Source organism: Geotrypetes seraphini, chromosome 16, assembly GCF_902459505.1.
Source record: "Geotrypetes seraphini chromosome 16, aGeoSer1.1, whole genome shotgun sequence".
Taxonomy (NCBI): Eukaryota; Metazoa; Chordata; class Amphibia; order Gymnophiona; family Dermophiidae; genus Geotrypetes; species Geotrypetes seraphini.
In genome coordinates this window covers 46,629,742-46,647,942 of record NC_047099.1, presented here as the reverse complement: position 1 = coordinate 46,647,942, position 18,201 = coordinate 46,629,742, and the positions used below count along the sequence as shown (strand labels likewise).

The window sequence follows — 18,201 nt, the reverse complement described above, 5'->3', positions numbered from 1 at the left end:
ACGTCTTGATAGTCAAAAAGCAATCACGCATTTCATCATCCACCATCTGTAGTCATTCTCTTTTTTTTCGATTTCATTTCTGTTAGCTGAGAATTCAAGTTCGCAATGATAAGATACAAACGGTATCAAAGGCTTGATTTCTTTGTTGTTCAAATTAAGATAACTACAGCATAAAAATTAAAATGACTTGCCATTTTCAAGGACCAATCACATCAAAGAATGATGCTTGTCTGGGCATTTGTATCCTTATGCACACAGATGCTCATAACATTGACAGACGCTCGGGTATGTGACGTACATGTCTATTCTAGCGTATACTTATGAAGAGAATTTTAAAAAATAAAGTCAAATTCCGAAATCTCTTTGGGGCACAACACTGCCGTGGCACACAGTTTGAGAGACACTGGGATAGAGGGAAGTTAGTTCAGCACCCTGGACAGCAATCTGCTCATTACCTTTAGGGCTATTTTGGATTGCTAAGATTCTTATTTGAAAAGGACCACCCTGTGAAAGCTGCAGCTTTTACAGGTATAATGATGGGCAGAGATGTGTGAAGACTATTAACCAGTGCTGCTGCTTACACCTCATCCAAATGGCAAGGGGGTGTGGAGTTTCCCTGGGGGGGGGGAGGACTTGGGAATGCTGCCACAGGTAGAGGTCAGTGTTGCTGCAGACAGCCGCTGTATACTGTGCAGGTACTGGCATTCCACTTACACCGCAATGCACATGTTGGCTGCAGACAGTGGACTCACTTCGGCCATTTCCTTCGCTTTCTGCAGTGCAAGTTTTTGGTTGGCAGCTTCTTCTTCCTCTTGCTCATCCTAAAGACACACGGATTGGTTTTAAGACAGAAAATCACAATCCCAGAAAGCAGAGAAGCAGTCACCTTCTTCCCAAAAAGTTCACAAGAACACCAGCGCAATGTTTCTGTTCAACACAAAGATCATTTAGAAAAGCAGATCTATCTGATTTCTGACTCTGCACCAAGCCAGGCATCTGAAAAAAATTCCTTTGGTGTTAGTTAATCAACAGGGAATTGATTGTGACATCAAAGGGAAATTATTTTAAATCAGGCAGTAAGGCCTACAACCTCCCAGATTCCAAGGTCAAATTACCCAGTGGATCCCAGACCAGAACTTCCAGTCTGTCAGTCCACAAAGAAGAGTACTCATACTGTGGATGTGCACCCAAAGCTTGGCTCGGAATTTGCTGTCCAAGGTATTCTAGAAAGAGCACTCATCCCGGAGCTTGGTTCTGAATTCTTCTGACACTCATATTTGGGGTTCATTTACTGAATCTAGCCCTTAAGGAACACTGTTACAGAACAGTGCTAACTGCCCTGCTGTCAATTTCATGGGTTACATATTTGGCAGTATTTGTGTGCACATGTGATGTGAGTGTCCAGTTTGAATAGTGCCAAGGTGGAGTGAGGGCCCTGACTTAAACCACTCAGCTATACTGATAGTGGCTGAACACCTCTGCTGTCTATGGGGCTCAGCAGCTAAATTAATATTTCTCAGCACTGATCAGTGGACATATGCAATTATTTTTAAATGCTATAAACAATGTTTAAAGACAAAACTGGCCACAGAGCAGTGGAATAGCAAGGGTAACCTGGGGCTATGGCATCCCTCTCTCATCCTCTTCCCCACCACCCCACACCCCTCCGCACCCATGCCCCTTCCCTGTACCTTTTTAACTTTGGCACGAGCAGCAATGAACTCGCTGCCCACGTCAGCTTTGGAGCTCTCTCTGACATCACTTCCTCCTAGAAGACTGTAAACTAGGCGTGGATGTTATTTAAAAATACAATCCAGATGTATTCCACGTATCAACAAAGGTGGGAAAAAAAGAGGAAACGAGAGCTGGCATGGTTAAAAGGTGGCGTGAAAAAGGCTATTAGCGCCAAGAAAACATCTTTTAAAGAATGGAAAAAGGATCTAAATAAAGAAAATAAGAAGAGACATAAGCACTGGCAAATTAGATGCAAAGCATTGATAAAGAAAGCTAAGAAAGAATATGAAGAGAAACTTGCAAAAGAGGCAAAAACTCAATAATTTTTTGTTTTTGTTTTTGAACATCAGAAGCAGAAAACCTGTGAGGGAATCCGTGGGACCAATGGATGATCAAGAAGCAAAAGGGGCACTCAGGGAGGATAAGACCGTAGTGGAGAAACTGAATGAATTCTTTGCTTTGGTCTTTACAGAACATGTAAGAGACCTACCTGAACCGGAAATGGTTTTCAAGAGTGATGATGTGGAGGAACTGAAAGAAATCTCAGTGAATCTGAAAGATGTACTAAGCCAAATTGACAAGTTAAAAAAAATGACAAATCACCTGGACCTGATGGTATACATCCCAGGGTACTAAAAGAACTCAAACATGAAATTGCTGACCTGCTGTTAATGATCTGTAACTTGTCGCTAAAATCATCTGTAGTACCTGAAGATTGGAGGGTAGCCAGTATTATGCCAATTTTAAAAAAGGGTTCCAAGGGAGATCTAGGAAATTACAGACTAGTAAGCCTGACTTCAGTGCCGGGCAACATGGTGGAAACAATTATAAAAAATAAAATTGTGGAACAGGTAGACAATCCAAACAAAGCAAACATGTAGCAAACATGAATTAATGAGACGGATTCAGCATGGGTTCAGTCGAGGGAGACCTTGCCTCACTAATTTGCTTTACTTTTTTGAAAGTGTGAATAAACATGTGGCTAAAGGTGAGACGATTGATGTAGTGTTTCTACATTTTCAGAAAACTTTTGACAAATTTTCCGTAGAGAGGCTACTGAGAAAATTAAAGAGTTATGGGATAGGTGGCAAAGTTCAATTGTGGATTAGGAATTAGTTATTGGATAGAAAACAGAGGACAGGGTTAAATGGTAATTTTTCTCAATGAAGGAGAGTAAACAGTGGAGTGCCACAGGGATCTGTACTGGGAACTGTGCTATTTAACTTATTTATAAATGATTTAGTGTGGTAATTGAATTTGCAGATGACATTAAACTGTTCAAAGTTGTTAAAACACATGCAGAATGCAAAAAATTGCAGGCAAACCTTAGGAAATTGGAAGACTGGGTATCCAAGTGGCAGATGAAATTTAATGTGGACAAATGTAAAGTGATGCACATTGGAGAGAATAACCCGAATCACAGTTACCGGATGTTAGGGTCCAGTTTGAGGGTTAGTACCCAAGAAAAGGATCTGGATGTCATTGTAGGCAATACAATGAAACCTTCTGCCCAATGTGCTGCGGCGGCCAATAAAGCAAACAGGATGCTAGTGATTATTAAAAAAGGGAAGTTTAACAAAACTAAGAATGTTATAATGCCTCTGTATCACTCCATGGTGCGACCTCACCTGGAATATTGCTTTCAATTCTGGTCTCCTTATTTCAAGAAAGATATAGCGGCACTAGAAAAGGTTCAAAGAAGAGTGACCAAGATGATAAAGGGATTCTCATATGAGGAATGACTAAAAAGGTTAGGTCTCTTCTTGGAAAAGAGACAGCTGAGGGGAGATATGATTGAAGTCTACAAAATCCTGAGTGGAGTAGAATGGGTACAAGTGGATCGATTTTTCACTCCGTCAAAAAAGACAAAGACTAGGGGACATGAGATGAAGCTACAGGGAAATACTTCTAAAACCAAAAGGAGGAAAAAGTTTTTCACTCAGAGAATAGTTAAGCTCTGGAGCACATTGCCAGAAGTTGTGGTAAGAGCAGATAGCATATCTAGTTTTAAGAAGGGTTGGACAATTTCCTGGAGGAAAAGTCCATAGACTGTTATTGAGAAAGACATGGGGGAAGCCACTGCTTGTCCTGGATTGGTCTATGAAGCAAGAAAACCCCACTCTTGATGATGTTTATAAGTATACTGTGTCAATGGTGTATGCAATATTTATCAACTTTATGTAACATCAGGAATAAGCTGTGTGAATTGTTCTCCGTTTACTATGTGAGAATTCTTTATCATCTTTGAATCACTTATGCCCATTACTAAAAATCCTTGTAAATCTCCATTGGTTTCTTGATGCAGGAACGAAACGTGGCACGTCGGAACCTGCAAGCTATAGGATAAGTTTTCTTTGAATGATATGACTTACACAAGTTAAGAACTTTAAGCCCTAGTGGCACATTAGTATACAAGTATAGAAACTTGAAGTCACTTTTTACTCTTTTCTATATGCGATGATTGGGCGGTGAGGCGGTAGTGTCGGGGTCCTCCCCAGTTATCGCCTCCATGATTCTGAGCATAAAGTTGATAAATATCGCATACACCATTGACACAGTATACTTATAAACATCATCAAAAGTGGGTTTTTTTTGTCTATATCACTCTATTTTTGAATGATTTAAGCCTATTCCTGGATTGGTAGCATAGAATGTTGCTACTCTTTGGGGTTTTTGCCAGATACTAGTGACCTGGACTGGCCACCGTAAGAATGGGCTACTGGGCTTGATGGATCTTTGGTCTGACCCAGTAAGGAACGCTCCCCTCACCCCCTTTGCTACTCCACTGCCACAGAGTTTAAATATTGAGCAAACTGCTTTGAAACTTTCATTTCAGCCCAGTGCTCCTTAACCTCTTAACCTTACAATTAACCTTCTCTCACCTTGGTGAGTTCCTGAGCATTGGCTAAGTTGTCCACGGCAATGGCCAAGAACACATTCAGCAGGGTGTCTGGATTGTGGAGTCAGGGAAACTTGCAATCATCTGCAGACCCTTTCAAGCCCCCTGCCTCCCATACTCCATGCCCTTAAATGTAGTGTGAGACAGTGATATGAGGTCATTTCCTTTTAAGTCATAGTTTGCTATGTTTGTCTCTTCACCATTCTCCAATTACCCCTCCTCTTCATTCCATTATTCTCCCCCTCCTCAGCACCAGTAGTGTCATTGGTTAAGAATAAATTCCCTTGAAATCATATTGTTCACACCCTTCTCATCTCTTCTCAAAGATGCTGCTTAGATTATCAATCAGGCTTCGACTTCTGCTACCAAATTTCCTGCTTCTTCTCCTGGGAAGCAGATGAAGATGTAGAAAGGATACAGTTGCCAAAGAGAGTGAGCACAATGAAATAGAAGGAGAACACCATGCCCGACTGGACTCCACCCTGAGATTCAATTCCATTATACATCACTTCATTCCAGTCTTCACCAGTTAAGATCTGCGATAAAAAGGTAGAAGACAAATAGGGTTAGATAGACATCAGTACTCTGAGTAAAGTTACAGACTAGGTTCTTGGCATTCAAGGTTGCCAGGTTGCTATTGCTATTGCTGTCTTCATCATCACTATCACATTTGTATCATCAACAACTTCCTTCTCATCCATATTATCATTAGCCCCATCAGCGCTATAATCTGTAACTTCATCTTCCAAAAGTTTTATTATGATTCTCTTCACTACAAACATGAAAATCTTCACCACCATCATCAACCTTCAAATAAGCAATATCATAATTACCCATTACCTTTACTATTGTGCCACTGATCCTCATTACAGCACACTCAACCTCACCACTGCTACGAGTCACTGCAGTAATCAGTTCTAGTGTGATATATTAGAATCACCACTTCTGCCCCTTCATAATCCTTATCACCGTCTCTCTATTCCCACCACTGTGACCTTTATCATCTTCAGTACCTCCAACATTGCTTTCATCTCTATGCATGTTCTTCAGTTATCAGAACTTACATTACCAAGTGAAGTCAAAACCATTCCAGTTCCCTCACCTGAAATACAGTCATTATTGCTGCGGGGAATGTATCAAAGTTGGTAGGGGGAGTTCCTTCATCAAAATTAAACCTAGATTAGAAATTAAAGAGATGCATTAGAAGAGATTTCCAGCCTACAGTCCGACTTATCCTTTCTGTTTTAATAATCAATTAATGGAAAGTCAGGATGTGAGCTGTAATGTAGGTTTGCTACCAGGCGCAATAAGAGATCATTGAATCTCCAGTACAAGCAGAAGACATGTGTTAGAAAGAAGGGTTAAAGCAAAGCTCAAAACTTCTGCTGAGTTTCCCAGTGGAGGTTAAGGTAATGGAAACTCAATGGTTAACAGAAGACATTTTTATCACCAATGGTAATGGATTTTAGAGATGGAATCGAATCAGGATTTCTTGATCACATTTATCCAGAACAGGTTCAGGGCAATTTACAAGATATCGTGGGGAAATAGTTGCATGGCATTGTGTAGGAAGGTACATCTCAATTGAAAATCTGTGTCCAACTTAATTTAGTGAACAGTGGTTGTAAGCTCACACTCACAATTATTAATCTTAAAAAAACTGAGCCTCAGATCCACAAGGGACTTAAACTCCACCAGTGAGACTATCTTCATGAGTTCATATTATTCTCATCAGCCCCACAAGTTTCAAGTTTATTATAGAGTTGATTAATCGCTTATTCAAAATTCTAAGCGATGTACAAAACCGCCTATGAGAATAATATGAACTCACCGGTGGAGTTTGTCCCTTGTGGATTTGAGGCCCAACTTTTTAAGATTAATAATTGTGAGTGTGAACTTACAACCACTGTTCACAAAATTAAGTTGGACACAGATTTTCAATTTAGATTGTATAGGAAGATTACTTTGTTACAAGAGGGGAAAAAAGTAACAGCATAATGTAAAGAAAGTTGCATCATATTGTGTAGGATTTCATGAGGAATTAGCAAATGACCCAGGGGAAAGAACAGAAGAGGACAAAAACAGTCTAAGGTCATGTCAGAAGGCAAAGAGCTGTTCAATTTAAGGGGTCTTTGTTCAGGAGGAGAATCAGAAGCTGCTGTAAAGCAAGTGAAGGGAAAACTCTAGAAGTAATTTGAGGAAAGGGCACTGGGGATGGAAAAGGATTAGCTGGTGATCCAATGAAATGCTTCTGCATTAGTATGCTTTCTCCTCGCCAACTAGAACAAAGTTAAGACCCTACATGACTTTTTCTTAATCTACCTCAGATCTTGGTTCACACTCCAGTTGCACTGTATTTTTTAACCTGTTAGGCCTGTAGGACGCCCTTTGTAGGGTGCAAGGTGCTTGCAGGGACTATGGGTACTCACTGGCCTCCAAAGAGCTGCATTCCCAAGAGGGCAAAGACAACAATGAAGAGGAAGAGGAGGAATAACAAACTGATGATGGATTTCATGGAACTCAGAAGGGAAACCACCAGATTGCGAAGAGAAGCCCAGTACCTACGGACAATGGGAAAAGAGCAGTATGGTGACTGTCCCTTAAGAACCGGAAAACTCCAGAGATAGCTCAGTCCAGGACTGGCCGGGCATTCAAACACTCGTCTTATTGGGTCATTTCATTAATGGTCACATATTGCAAACTCCATTTTCAAAGCAAATTTATGCATTTTTACTCTGAAAATGTCCTATGGGAAAAATGTGCTGCTAATATGTGCATCGAGAAATGCCCACTTACTGCCAAAAATTCAAAAGAAGCCCACCCCAGAGTCCCCTCCCACTCCCACGGTGAGAGACTGCTCCAACTTTGTTGGCTGAGCTGAGAATTTTTCAGTGGCTCCTCCTACACACATGCATACAGAGAGACACACACATACGTGTACATATACATGCACATATAAAGAGACACACATGTACACGCATGCACACAGAGACACACATATAGAAACACACTTATGTACACACACATGCATATATACACAAACACCCCCAGAAAGATAGTAGAAACCAAAGCACATACTTTGTAACTTTGAAGATTCGCAATAACCTGAGAGCTCGTAATACGCTGATTCCAAAAGATGTTTTGGGTTTCAGAAAAGCCCATATCACTTCAAAGATGCTCCCAATGATGACCTGTTGCAGAACGGAAGACAGAATCAGCATCCTTGCTTCATGTGAGCAGTGCAGTAGCCCCCACCCCACCCCCACCCCACCAGGGATACTTGAATTTTGAAATCCCTTCCTCCACCAGATCCTGAACCCTTACATGGAACCTCTCTGAAGCCTCCTTTCATCTGGAGGCACTGGGGAGCATGAGATCCTCCTGCAAGCTCAGGCTGTACCCAAAATCATCTTATTGGATTAACTTAATGCATCTGTGGCTAGCTTTCGCTCTGGATCAGGTCAGTGAAGAAATAATGCAATTATATTGCATTCAAATAGTGCAACATCACCCAGGGTTTAGTTCATCTGCATGTTAGGACAGCTGAGTGGGAACAGGTGCCAGGAAAATAGCGTTGGCAAGACATTAAGATGTTACTGGTATATCATCTCTGTCTACAGGGCACCTCCTCTCACTCAGCTATCCTAACACACACACATGTACTGTTCCTTCACTTTTGAAAGCTAGTCATTAAGTTAGTCCAACCTGGCTGCACATCTTTAATTCCACATGACTAAAACAACCGCAGTTCTCTGCCTGACAAATATACCAAGAGCCTGGTAATGAACTCATTTGTGTTGGCTGTGTGAAGTAGTATCCGAGCCATGGCCAACAGTAAAATCTAGGCGGTTAACAAAAATCAAAAGTAATCTACACTATGACAAAAAGACAAGACAGAACTTTGATGGGATTGAAAGGGAAGGATAGAACAAATGGCCAATGAACTGTTACAGGTAAGCAGCTGACAAGGAGGAGAGGGATCGCCCTCTGAAAGTTGAATTGTAGGTGCACCTTCAATCTAGCCAAGGTAATTCTGCATGTGCAGTGGATATGCACATGCAGAATTTTGTGGGAAACCTTCAAAGTTTCCTCTTTAAAGATGCATATGAATGCTAAATGATCGCTGGATTCACCCTTGCCAATTTCTGTATTAATCACATTCAACATTGACATGATTTCTCCCATTGCCCTCTGGTACTTAATTGTACTCTTTTCTTTTTAAACTTGTATTTCCCCTACTATCCTTTTGTTTTCATGGAAGTTATGTCTTGTCATTAACAAGTATGTTAATTGTTCCCCATTTTAATTTTTTAATTGTTAAAGGCTTAGAATTTTAATAAACTTGAAACTTGAACTAATGGGACACTGAAATTCCACTGTGAATAAGGAATAAAGTAGGCATTTAAGCAATAACCCCTCCTGAGTCCAGCATCAAGAACACGACCACTCAGCTTAGGAAAACTTGTACACATAAGTTATTTGCATAAGCTGCTACGCAGGACAGTGCCTGTTAGAATTACCCCCTTGACATCGATCCAGAGAAACCTATACTAACAGCTGCAGTGAGCCGCATAAATTCTTTTCGATATCAAGCCCTTAATTTTTGTGAAGATCAGCTGTCTACCATGCAAATCCATCATGCCCTTCACCGGTAACATAGCTCCATGCTCATGGCAGACAAAGACCCTACTTGTATGCCGGCAAGGTCATGAAGGAACTTACCGCACAGTCGAAGCAGTTGAATGAAGAGTGGAAGTAAGGCCGCGATCCAAGCCCATACATTTTTAGAAACATTTCGGACATAAAGAGTCCTAGGAAAATGAATTCTGCATAGTCTGAAAGAGAAAACAAAGGGAGCAGTGAGAAATTCCACTGTCACCTCTGGGTAACCCTAGGCCATCCATACTCTTTGCTCTCCCCATAAGAATATAAGAATCGCCGCTGCTGGGCCAGACCAGTGGTCCATCATGCCCAGCAGTCCGCTCACGCGGCGGCCCTTAGGTCAAAGACCAGTGCCCTAACTGAGATTAGCCCTACCAGCATATGTCCTTGTTCAGTAGGAACTTGTCTAACTTTGTCTTGAATCCCTGGAGGGTGTTTTTCCTACGACAGCCTCCAGAAGAGCATTCCAATTTGCTACCACTCTCTGGGTGAAGAAGAACTTCCTTAAGTTTGTACGGAATCTATCCCCTTTCAATTTTAGAGAGTGCCCTCTTGTTCTCCCTACCTTGGAGAGGGTGAACAACCTGTCCTTATCTACTAAGTCCATTCCCTTCAGTACCTTGAATGTTTTGATCATGTCCCCTCTTGATCTCTTCTGTTCGAGGGAGAAGAGGCCCAGTTTCTCTAATCTTTCGCTGTACGGCAGCTCCTCCAACCCCTTAACCATCGTAGTCGCTCATAGATATGTCATCAATCATTTCACGACTCTTGGTACCTTGCTCTCTATGTGCAGTATCGTGTGTCTCCTGGGTTTTGCTGGGTGTTAAGTCTTCCAGCTAATGGGACCCACACAATTCAAGTGCTGTGGGGGTTTTAGTTAGTTTCTGAAGCACAAATTATACAGCTCTCAGCAGTGAATAGCATAACTGTGAGAAGGGCAAAGCCGGACCACTAAGCTCCCCCCCACCCCCCACCCCCTCTTCTCTGTGGCCAGTGATATGCCAAGTCCAGAGCTGGACAGTGCAAGGATCACTGGAGCTGGGTGCAGAGGGAGAAATGGACAGGTTTATTTTCGATCAAACATCTGAGGAACAGTTGGAAATATCTAATGGAGACATCTCAAATTATTCCTATAGTCAACATCACTGGTGCTGAGTGCACAGGTATTTGTAGGCATATATATCTGTAGATTGTCTGAATATTGGGCTTCTACGTATAAGGTATACCTATAAGACCTCAAAGATCAGGGTTTGGCATGAGTGGTCCTAGTTATATCTGGTTTTGACATATCTGAATCAAACATATATTCTATGGGGTAAATATTGAGCTGGTATGTGGCCTTCGTCATAAGGCGTATGGGGACAGACTTAAAGATCTCAATCTGTATACTTTGGAGGAAAGGCAGGAGAGGGGAGATATGCGAGAGTCTTTTAAATACCTACATAATATAAATGTGTATGAGTTGAGTCTCTTTCATTTGAAAGGAAACTCTGCAATGAGAGGGCATAGAATGAAGTAAAGAGGTGATAGTCTCCGGAGTAATCCGAGGAAATACTATTTTATGGAAAGGGTGGTAAATGCATGAAACAGTCTCCCAGAAGAGGTGGTGGAGACAGAGACTGTGTCTGAATTCAAGAGGGCCTGGGATAGGCACATGGGATCTTTCGGAGAAAGAAAGAATGGTTATGGTGAATGGGCAGACTAGATGGGCCATTTGGCCTTTTATCTGCCATCATGTTTCTATATTTCTATGCTGGTCAGTGTTTTCTAAAATGGTGACTGCCACAGCCAAAATTAGATCCAATAATTAATACCAGGTCAGGTCCAGACACCAGATAAATGCCAATACGAATCGATCCTTAAATGGCTAAGTTAAACCAGACAAAGACAGGACTGCTGGTTATGTGGTATTTAGCCAATTAACCACTTAAGGGCTAAATATTAATACTTATGTTTAAGAGGGTATTTCAGAAGTTAGACATTTAAAAGGGGATCTCAGAACTCACCAGCCTGCTAGAAATGAAAGCTAGATGAAAACACAAGACTGAGAAGGAACAACCAGACCTAGGGAGAGAGAGCTGGGTAAAGAGATGTTTCAATTCCAAACCCCAACCCACCTTCTAAGCACCAATATCTGCCTATTATTCCCTCCATAATTCCCCCACCTGAGCACTGCATTGATGCACCTTCTTGTCCAGTTTGTCTGTCCTGACTAGACAGTAAGCTCTCTTGTGCAGGGACTGTTTCTCCTATGTTTTGATGTACAGTGCTGCGTATGCCTAGTATCAGAGGACAGAAGGACTAGGAAAACACCTGCAGGCACTCACTGAGAAACTCGGTTAGCTCTTCTTGCTGACCATAATGCACAATTGCCACACACAAGGTGTTGAGCGCTACCAGACTGAGCACAGTCCAGTAAAAGGCCTGAGTTTTCACCATTCGGCGGATATAGAAGCGCATCTTCCTCTCCTTCTTGTGAAAAAAAGAGGCGTTCTCCAGCTTGGCACTTTTGATACTGGCTCTGGCAAAGGGAGACCCTGGCAAAGGAAAGAAAGAGATTCTGAGTGCTGGTGAAGCCAGTCTCATGGCATATTTCTAACAAGCCTCCTGCAGGAGGCTCCATTCAGTCATCACGCTTTCTGTTCATTTGAGCTCACGCATGTGCTGCAAGACTTCTCTTTCATCTTGGAGAGACACGTACCCATGGAGGAGATGTCAGCCAGTTGGTCCTCTGCATCGTCAGCACTCAGTAAGTCCGTTTTGCTCTTCCTCAGGGGGGCCCTCCGCAAAGCTCCAACAATAGAAACATGACAGAAAAAATATTCCATTATTCTTAGCTTTCCACTTTCTGTTCCAAATTCCTAATAGAACATATTAACCATTTCAGTGGCACTTTCTTGGATTGAGGGGCTGTGAATTGCTCCTCCACACTGAGCTCCTGCTCCATTCCCTACTAGCACCATCTGCTGGGAGAGGCTGGGACTGCAGAAGCTGTGACCTGCCTCCATACTCAGAGCTCTTACACCATTCCCTAATAGTGACACCTGCTGGGAAAGCCTGGAACTACAGGAACTGTGAGCATCCTCCCTTTCCTCACACTTTCAGTGCTTGTGCACCAGTCCCTACAGCACCTCCTTTTGGGAGAGACTGGGACTGCAGGACCTATGAACTTCCCCATACCCAGCATTCCTACACCATTCTTTACAGCATCTCCTGCTGGTAGGTACTGCAGGAACAGTGAGCATCCTCCTTCCACCCACACTGCCAGTGCTCCTACACCATTTCCAATAGCACCTCCTGCTGAGAGAGGTCAGGACAGCGGGATCTGTGAGCTCCCTCACAGCCTGCACTCAAACACCATTCCTGGCATCTGGGGCACTGATAGTAAATGGCACTTGCTCAGATGGGTTACCATCAAAAGGGTGTCTGTGCTCTCCATCGGTGTCATCTTCAGCAAGAATCACCTCCTCTGTGGAGAAAAAGGATACCATCAGCTCCCACATCTGAACCTACAGGCTTCTCCAAAGAGCTAACGAGCTTTTGAACCTGTCTAACAGACAGGTCACGGGCTAATCCAGTGTCTTACTGACACCTTTTTGTAACCTCTGAAAATGAGGGATCCCCCATCTCCACTCCCATGCAAAGACATCATTGCAATATGAAGACACGAAACTGCAGCTGCAGTGGGAAGTGAGACCAGAACAGGACAGTTAGAGCATCAGTGCTTAATACATTTTAGGCAATTGTCAGACATACAGAAGGACTTACGTTTTCATCCAAATAAGGATTAAAATATTAAGCCAGCAGCGGACAGTGGGTTGTGTTGATTTTTTTGGTTGGGTTTTTTGTTTTTGTTTTTTACTGCTGCCAGCACTAAAACCAGAAATTCAATGCCAGGCCCAGCACAGTCTTCAGCACTGAATTTCTGATTTTTTTTTTTTTTTTTTTAAGCTGGCTAGCACATGCCTGGTTAATATTCAGACTTAAGTGGCCTTGGACTAGCACATAAACATAGAGCAGCAATCAATGTGGTCCTTTTTATGTGTTAAACATGGCCACTTAGCTGTGAAAACTGGGAGCAAACTGAAATCTGCCCTAGAAGTGCCTCTGGAACGCCCCTGCCATAGCCGGCTTCCACTTCAGTGGTAATCAGTCATTAACAGTGCCACTGAGCGGTTAAGTGTCTCTGAAAATGGCCAGATAGTCGCATATCAGCAAGTTAAGCGGTCAGTGGCCCTTCCTGACCGGTTAATATTCTTTGAATATTGGCAGGTAAACTAATTTACTTAGATTTAAAATCTGACATTAGGTGTCAGTGGTAAGTTCTGAACTTCTTTCCCCCATCTGATCTTTAGATGCCCAATTTTTATTCTCCCAAGTTTCGGAGCTCAGCCCAGAGCCTCTATACCCTCTAAAGAAGGCATTAACGTGATTAAAATACACATGTAAATACAAAAAAATCCGTCTAAGTGCTCTTCTGTACGCACCTGGCCTAGATATCTTCGCATGGGCGGAGTCTGGATGGAACATGGGTGGGGTTTGTACTCATGTGCATAACTTAGGGAATACTGCAAGTTATGTGCATTTGTCCAGTGTTTAGGTGGGAGCATTACACTAGTTCTATAGCGGCATAAGTGTTTGCTCCTAAATGCAGTTGCGTGTACGTACCTGGGGATTTATATACAGGAGATTGACATCTACTTTCCTTTACAGAATAAGGTGCCACATGGCATTGCCTTCAAGGGGTCTGATATTTTAAATGGCCATTTACATTGCCTGACCAGGGCTAAATGGAAATCATCACAGCACTTAACCAGAAAATGCCACTGAATATGTCTCCTTAGCACCATCAAGGGAACCGCAGAAATAGGATCACATAAAAATCAGTTTTAGCTTTAAGTGGCGAATCTTGCATTAGCCGGCTATGTTTTCACCAGCCTCATATGTCTGGATGTGGCCTGACATTGAATTTACAGGAATATCGGGCCTGAGGTACCTAAATCCCCATGGTGATACACCTAAATATTTTGAAAATGGACTCAGCCGCTTCCCAAAGTCAAACGTTGCTCTAGCTCTCAGACGCATGTGTTATAAATCAGCCGACTTCGATACAGGAAATTGAATTTCAGCTTGGTTCAAGTCTTTTCTCTGTCAATTTTTAAGGGAGTTAATTTCCTCTCCGTTCTTCCCCGTTAGGGAGGAGGAAGATATGATTGCTCTCTAGCCACACTCTGACATTTTTTTCTGCATTCTTCTGATCACTAAGGATGTGATACGTTAACTGCTTTTTCTAAATGCCATTAATAATGTCTCCGTGCTGTGCTCAGGAAGAGAGATGAGCAAACCAGGCCTTTATTTAATCTATCTTCATCCATCCATGCAGGTGCAAGGCAGATCACTAAAATCATTGCAGTACACGATAAACCTTAAGCACCAGTTACATGTGAAATGGACAAAATAGGCATGGCTGGTGATTTTATAAATGGGAAAACAACTTATATGTGTTCTGCGCAACAGAGAGAGATTTACACATCTGGAATGGCATCCTTGTTCCAGGCAGACCTTCTAAGTACATGAGCAGTGCGTGTTTCATCCCTGCAAGGTATGTCATGGTGCTTTTACTCAGAACCATTCACACCTGCTCACAATCGCACACAACCCCTTACTAACTGGGCTTGGGGCTTGGAGGAGCTCTTGCTGGGGGGGGGGTACAAAGTTTGTCTTTCTAAGGAAGACTCCCTTGTGCACAGTTAGGGGTTTTGCTGCAGAGTACAGACACAGGCAAGTGGCCCACCACACAAAACTACATCCCTGAAGTACAAACAAAATCACTGCCAGCACCTGCACAACACGTGTGGATACATTCCTTAGCTAGAAATACAGGATGGCGTTCTTTATGAAATCTGTATCCTTGTGGTGTCTGTGTTCTACAAAAGACTCTCCATTCGCTAGGTCTCTTGTAAAGTATTTTCTTACTTTTACGCTTCCTACAAAGCGGTGTTTTGTTTTTTTCAATTTTCAGTCTTTTAACCCTGCTCTTCTATACCAGACACTAAGATGTGAGCATAAGAAATGCCAGACTGGGTCAGACTAAGAGCCCATCCAACCCAGGAACCAGAGCAGAGCAGGCATAGAGTTGTCCAAAGCCTGTCACACCCCTCCACTACCCAACTTCTATGCTTTTGAACTTGATGCAACCTCCCTGACTCTTAGTTTAATAGTCTGTGACTGATTTATCCCCCATAAATTTCTCTGACCTCTTTATGATCCCAGTTAAGTAATTTGCCTCCATGGAACCCCGTGCTAGCAATTCCTCCAAGCGTAGCTCTATCAGTTCTCCTCCTCCTTCTCACAGAATTCCTGGTGAATAGTTATGTACCTGCTTTAGAAATCCACTCCATGTAGCCATTCAGCTCCCGTTCGATCTGCTGCTGTCGTCGGAGCTTCAGGAAAGCTCTCCTGTTTTCCACCTTCTCCCTCTCTTTGGCAAACTCCCTGCAAACAGAGCAGTCGTTCATGAGCATTCATTCGCCCCTCATCCGCTATCCCCCCACTGTCTGTCTACCAATGAGTGCTACCTCTCCAGAGAGTGAGATGATTCTGAGTTATCTCCTTCCAGTCCTGCTGCAGTGACAGTACTGCTTCAAGGGCTAAAAGTGTGAACAATTTGTAACACCACAGGCACTGCAGAACCTGCAATCTCCAGGGATGTTACAGTCCCTTGGAGGTTGGAGGTCCTTTAATGCCTACGGTGAAGTAAATTGTTCAGACTAAAAGATACATTTTAATCTTTGAAGAAGCTCTCGCTGGGCGAAACATGGTCATGTCTTAATCAATTTAGTTGTTAATAAAGTCTCCTGGGGTATTTTGTTTTTGCCACCGTGTCTGCCCCTAAGTCTGTATTCCTTTTGGAACTTACAGACGGCTTGCCTGTCAGTTTTCAGGACCTTCCCTAAAGATGGGAACAGGGCATCTACTGATAAGTGAGAAAAAACACAGCCTTTGAATGATGGTAGGAATCAAAGACCGACATCTAAGTGGTTGGTGGAGGTAGGAATAGGTATTTGAGTAGCCAAGATGTGTTAAGTGTGCCATGATGCCCAGGGGGAACATAGAGTACAGGCCAAGTATACCACAGTTATTCAAATGCAGAGAAGCTGTGACCTCCTCTGTCTAAAACTTACCCTGACAGGACACCCAGTGCGAGGTTCAGCATGAAAAAGGAGCCGATGATGATAAGGGGGATGAAATACAACCAGTTCCAAGTGTTCCCTGAGGCATTGTTGGTCTGCAGGAGAGAAGAGAGAATTGGGAGAGAGAAGGGTTTTACAGACTACGGTATCCACTGTCTATTCTATCTCATTGCCAGGATCTCCCACCTCAACAGTTCGCAATGGCCAAAAACATAAGAGCTAGCAGGCCGATTCTCAAGTGGTCCAGATGCTTAATTTATTGATTTAGGAGTTTTGATGTTAGAGATTAAAAATGGCCCTCTCTAAAATTGCAAGATGCCCAGAATTGTGCACTTAGCAAGGGGTAGAAACAGAAGTGAGGACTGGCACAGATGGGAGGAGTGAATTTAGATGTGTGGTTCTCAATTAGGAAACTGGAGATCTTTCCTAGAGTTAGACACTTCAGTTTTAAGTCAAATATGTTTAAATTCACGTGCTTAAATCTTAAATATGGCTCCTAACTAAGGCATCAGGGAGTACATTATCAATGTGGACTCCCATTCATATATATTATTTTACTTTTAACTCTAGTTATTAGTAACTAGACCTCACTTCATAAAATGAGACCTGTAGTAAAATAACCCATCTTAACGGTAGCCCACGTTGATCACTTCCCCCCTTAGCACCGTTTAAGGACTGGAGGATTAATTTTAAGACATTTTTATGGGTAAAAATAAAGGTTTTATGTGCAAAAATATCCTTTGTAGACTTGCCTATCCAGTCTGCACATCTACACCATCTACATGCAGACTTACTTCCTCAGAGATTCTCTGTACATAGAAACATAGAAAGCAACACAGATAAAGACCCTACGGCCTCTTCAGTCTATCCATCCACACCATTAATCTCTACAATCCCTTCCTCTTCCTCAGAGATCCTCTGTACATAGAAACATAGAAAGCGATACAGATAAAGACCCAACGGCCTATCCAGTCTCCCATCCACACCAACTACTAATCTCTACCTTCCCTTCCTCTCCCTCAGAGATCCTCTGTACATAGAAACAGAGAAAATGACACAGATAAAGACCCTACGACCTATCCAGTCATTCCATTTACACTAACTACTAATCTCTACCTTCCCTTCCTCTCCCTCAGAGATCCTCTACACATAGAAACATAGAAAGCAACACAGATAAAGACCCTACGGCCTCTTCAGTCTGTCCATCCACACCATTAATTTCTACAATCCCTTCCTCTTCCTCAGAGATCCTCTGTACATAGAAACAGAGAAAATGACATAGATAAAGACCCTACTGCTTATCCAATCTCCCATCCATGCCAACTACTAATCTCTACTATCCTTTCCCCTCCCTCAGAGATCTTCTGTGTTTAGTGGATTAGTTGATAAGCTAATTAGCTAATAATTTCTTTGGTTTGAGTTTGTAGCTTGTTTCATCTGTTTGGAGTATGATTTTGCCCTAAACTGGTTTCAAAACAAATAAAAGAGTTCTGACAAGAAAGTTTGTTGGCAATATGAGAGAAGAGTGACATTACTTTGGAAATATATAACAAGCCTATAAAACTATCCAGATAAAGCTATGCACTTAACATCTTCTAGTTAAAGTTATTCAGATAACATTATATCTGCTAGATGCTGACTGATTAGATAATACTCTGCACACTGATAGCCTGCTCACACCCAAGTGTCTTTGCAGATAAGTTTTATACTGAC

At 42.4% G+C, this 18,201-nt stretch overlaps 1 protein-coding gene across 3 annotated transcripts in view; it reads right to left on the bottom strand.

The window, feature by feature from the left end:
• CACNA1A (calcium voltage-gated channel subunit alpha1 A) overlaps nucleotides 1-18,201 on the bottom strand; it is a 134,752-nt gene that overhangs the window by 67,313 nt on the left and 49,238 nt on the right. For 2 of the 3 annotated variants that reach the window (XR_004537250.1, XM_033924194.1), the window contains exons 7-18: nucleotides 16,480-16,583; nucleotides 15,675-15,790; nucleotides 12,708-12,764; nucleotides 11,997-12,089; nucleotides 11,623-11,832; nucleotides 9,356-9,468; nucleotides 7,712-7,824; nucleotides 7,063-7,194; nucleotides 5,736-5,808; nucleotides 5,052-5,169; nucleotides 4,617-4,684; nucleotides 715-821 (exon numbers count right to left, since the gene is read on the bottom strand). Coding sequence is in view for 2 of the 3 variants with exons in the window: in XM_033924194.1 (XP_033780085.1) it covers nucleotides 715-821; nucleotides 4,617-4,684; nucleotides 5,052-5,169; nucleotides 5,736-5,808; nucleotides 7,063-7,194; nucleotides 7,712-7,824; nucleotides 9,356-9,468; nucleotides 11,623-11,832; nucleotides 11,997-12,089; nucleotides 12,708-12,764; nucleotides 15,675-15,790; nucleotides 16,480-16,583 (1,304 nt within the window). In the remaining variant the exon portion in view is untranslated. The remainder of the gene's footprint in view (nucleotides 1-714; nucleotides 822-4,616; nucleotides 4,685-5,051; nucleotides 5,170-5,735; nucleotides 5,809-7,062; nucleotides 7,195-7,711; nucleotides 7,825-9,355; nucleotides 9,469-11,622; nucleotides 11,833-11,996; nucleotides 12,090-12,707; nucleotides 12,765-15,674; nucleotides 15,791-16,479; nucleotides 16,584-18,201) is intronic. The other variant, XM_033924195.1, reaches the window with a different exon arrangement.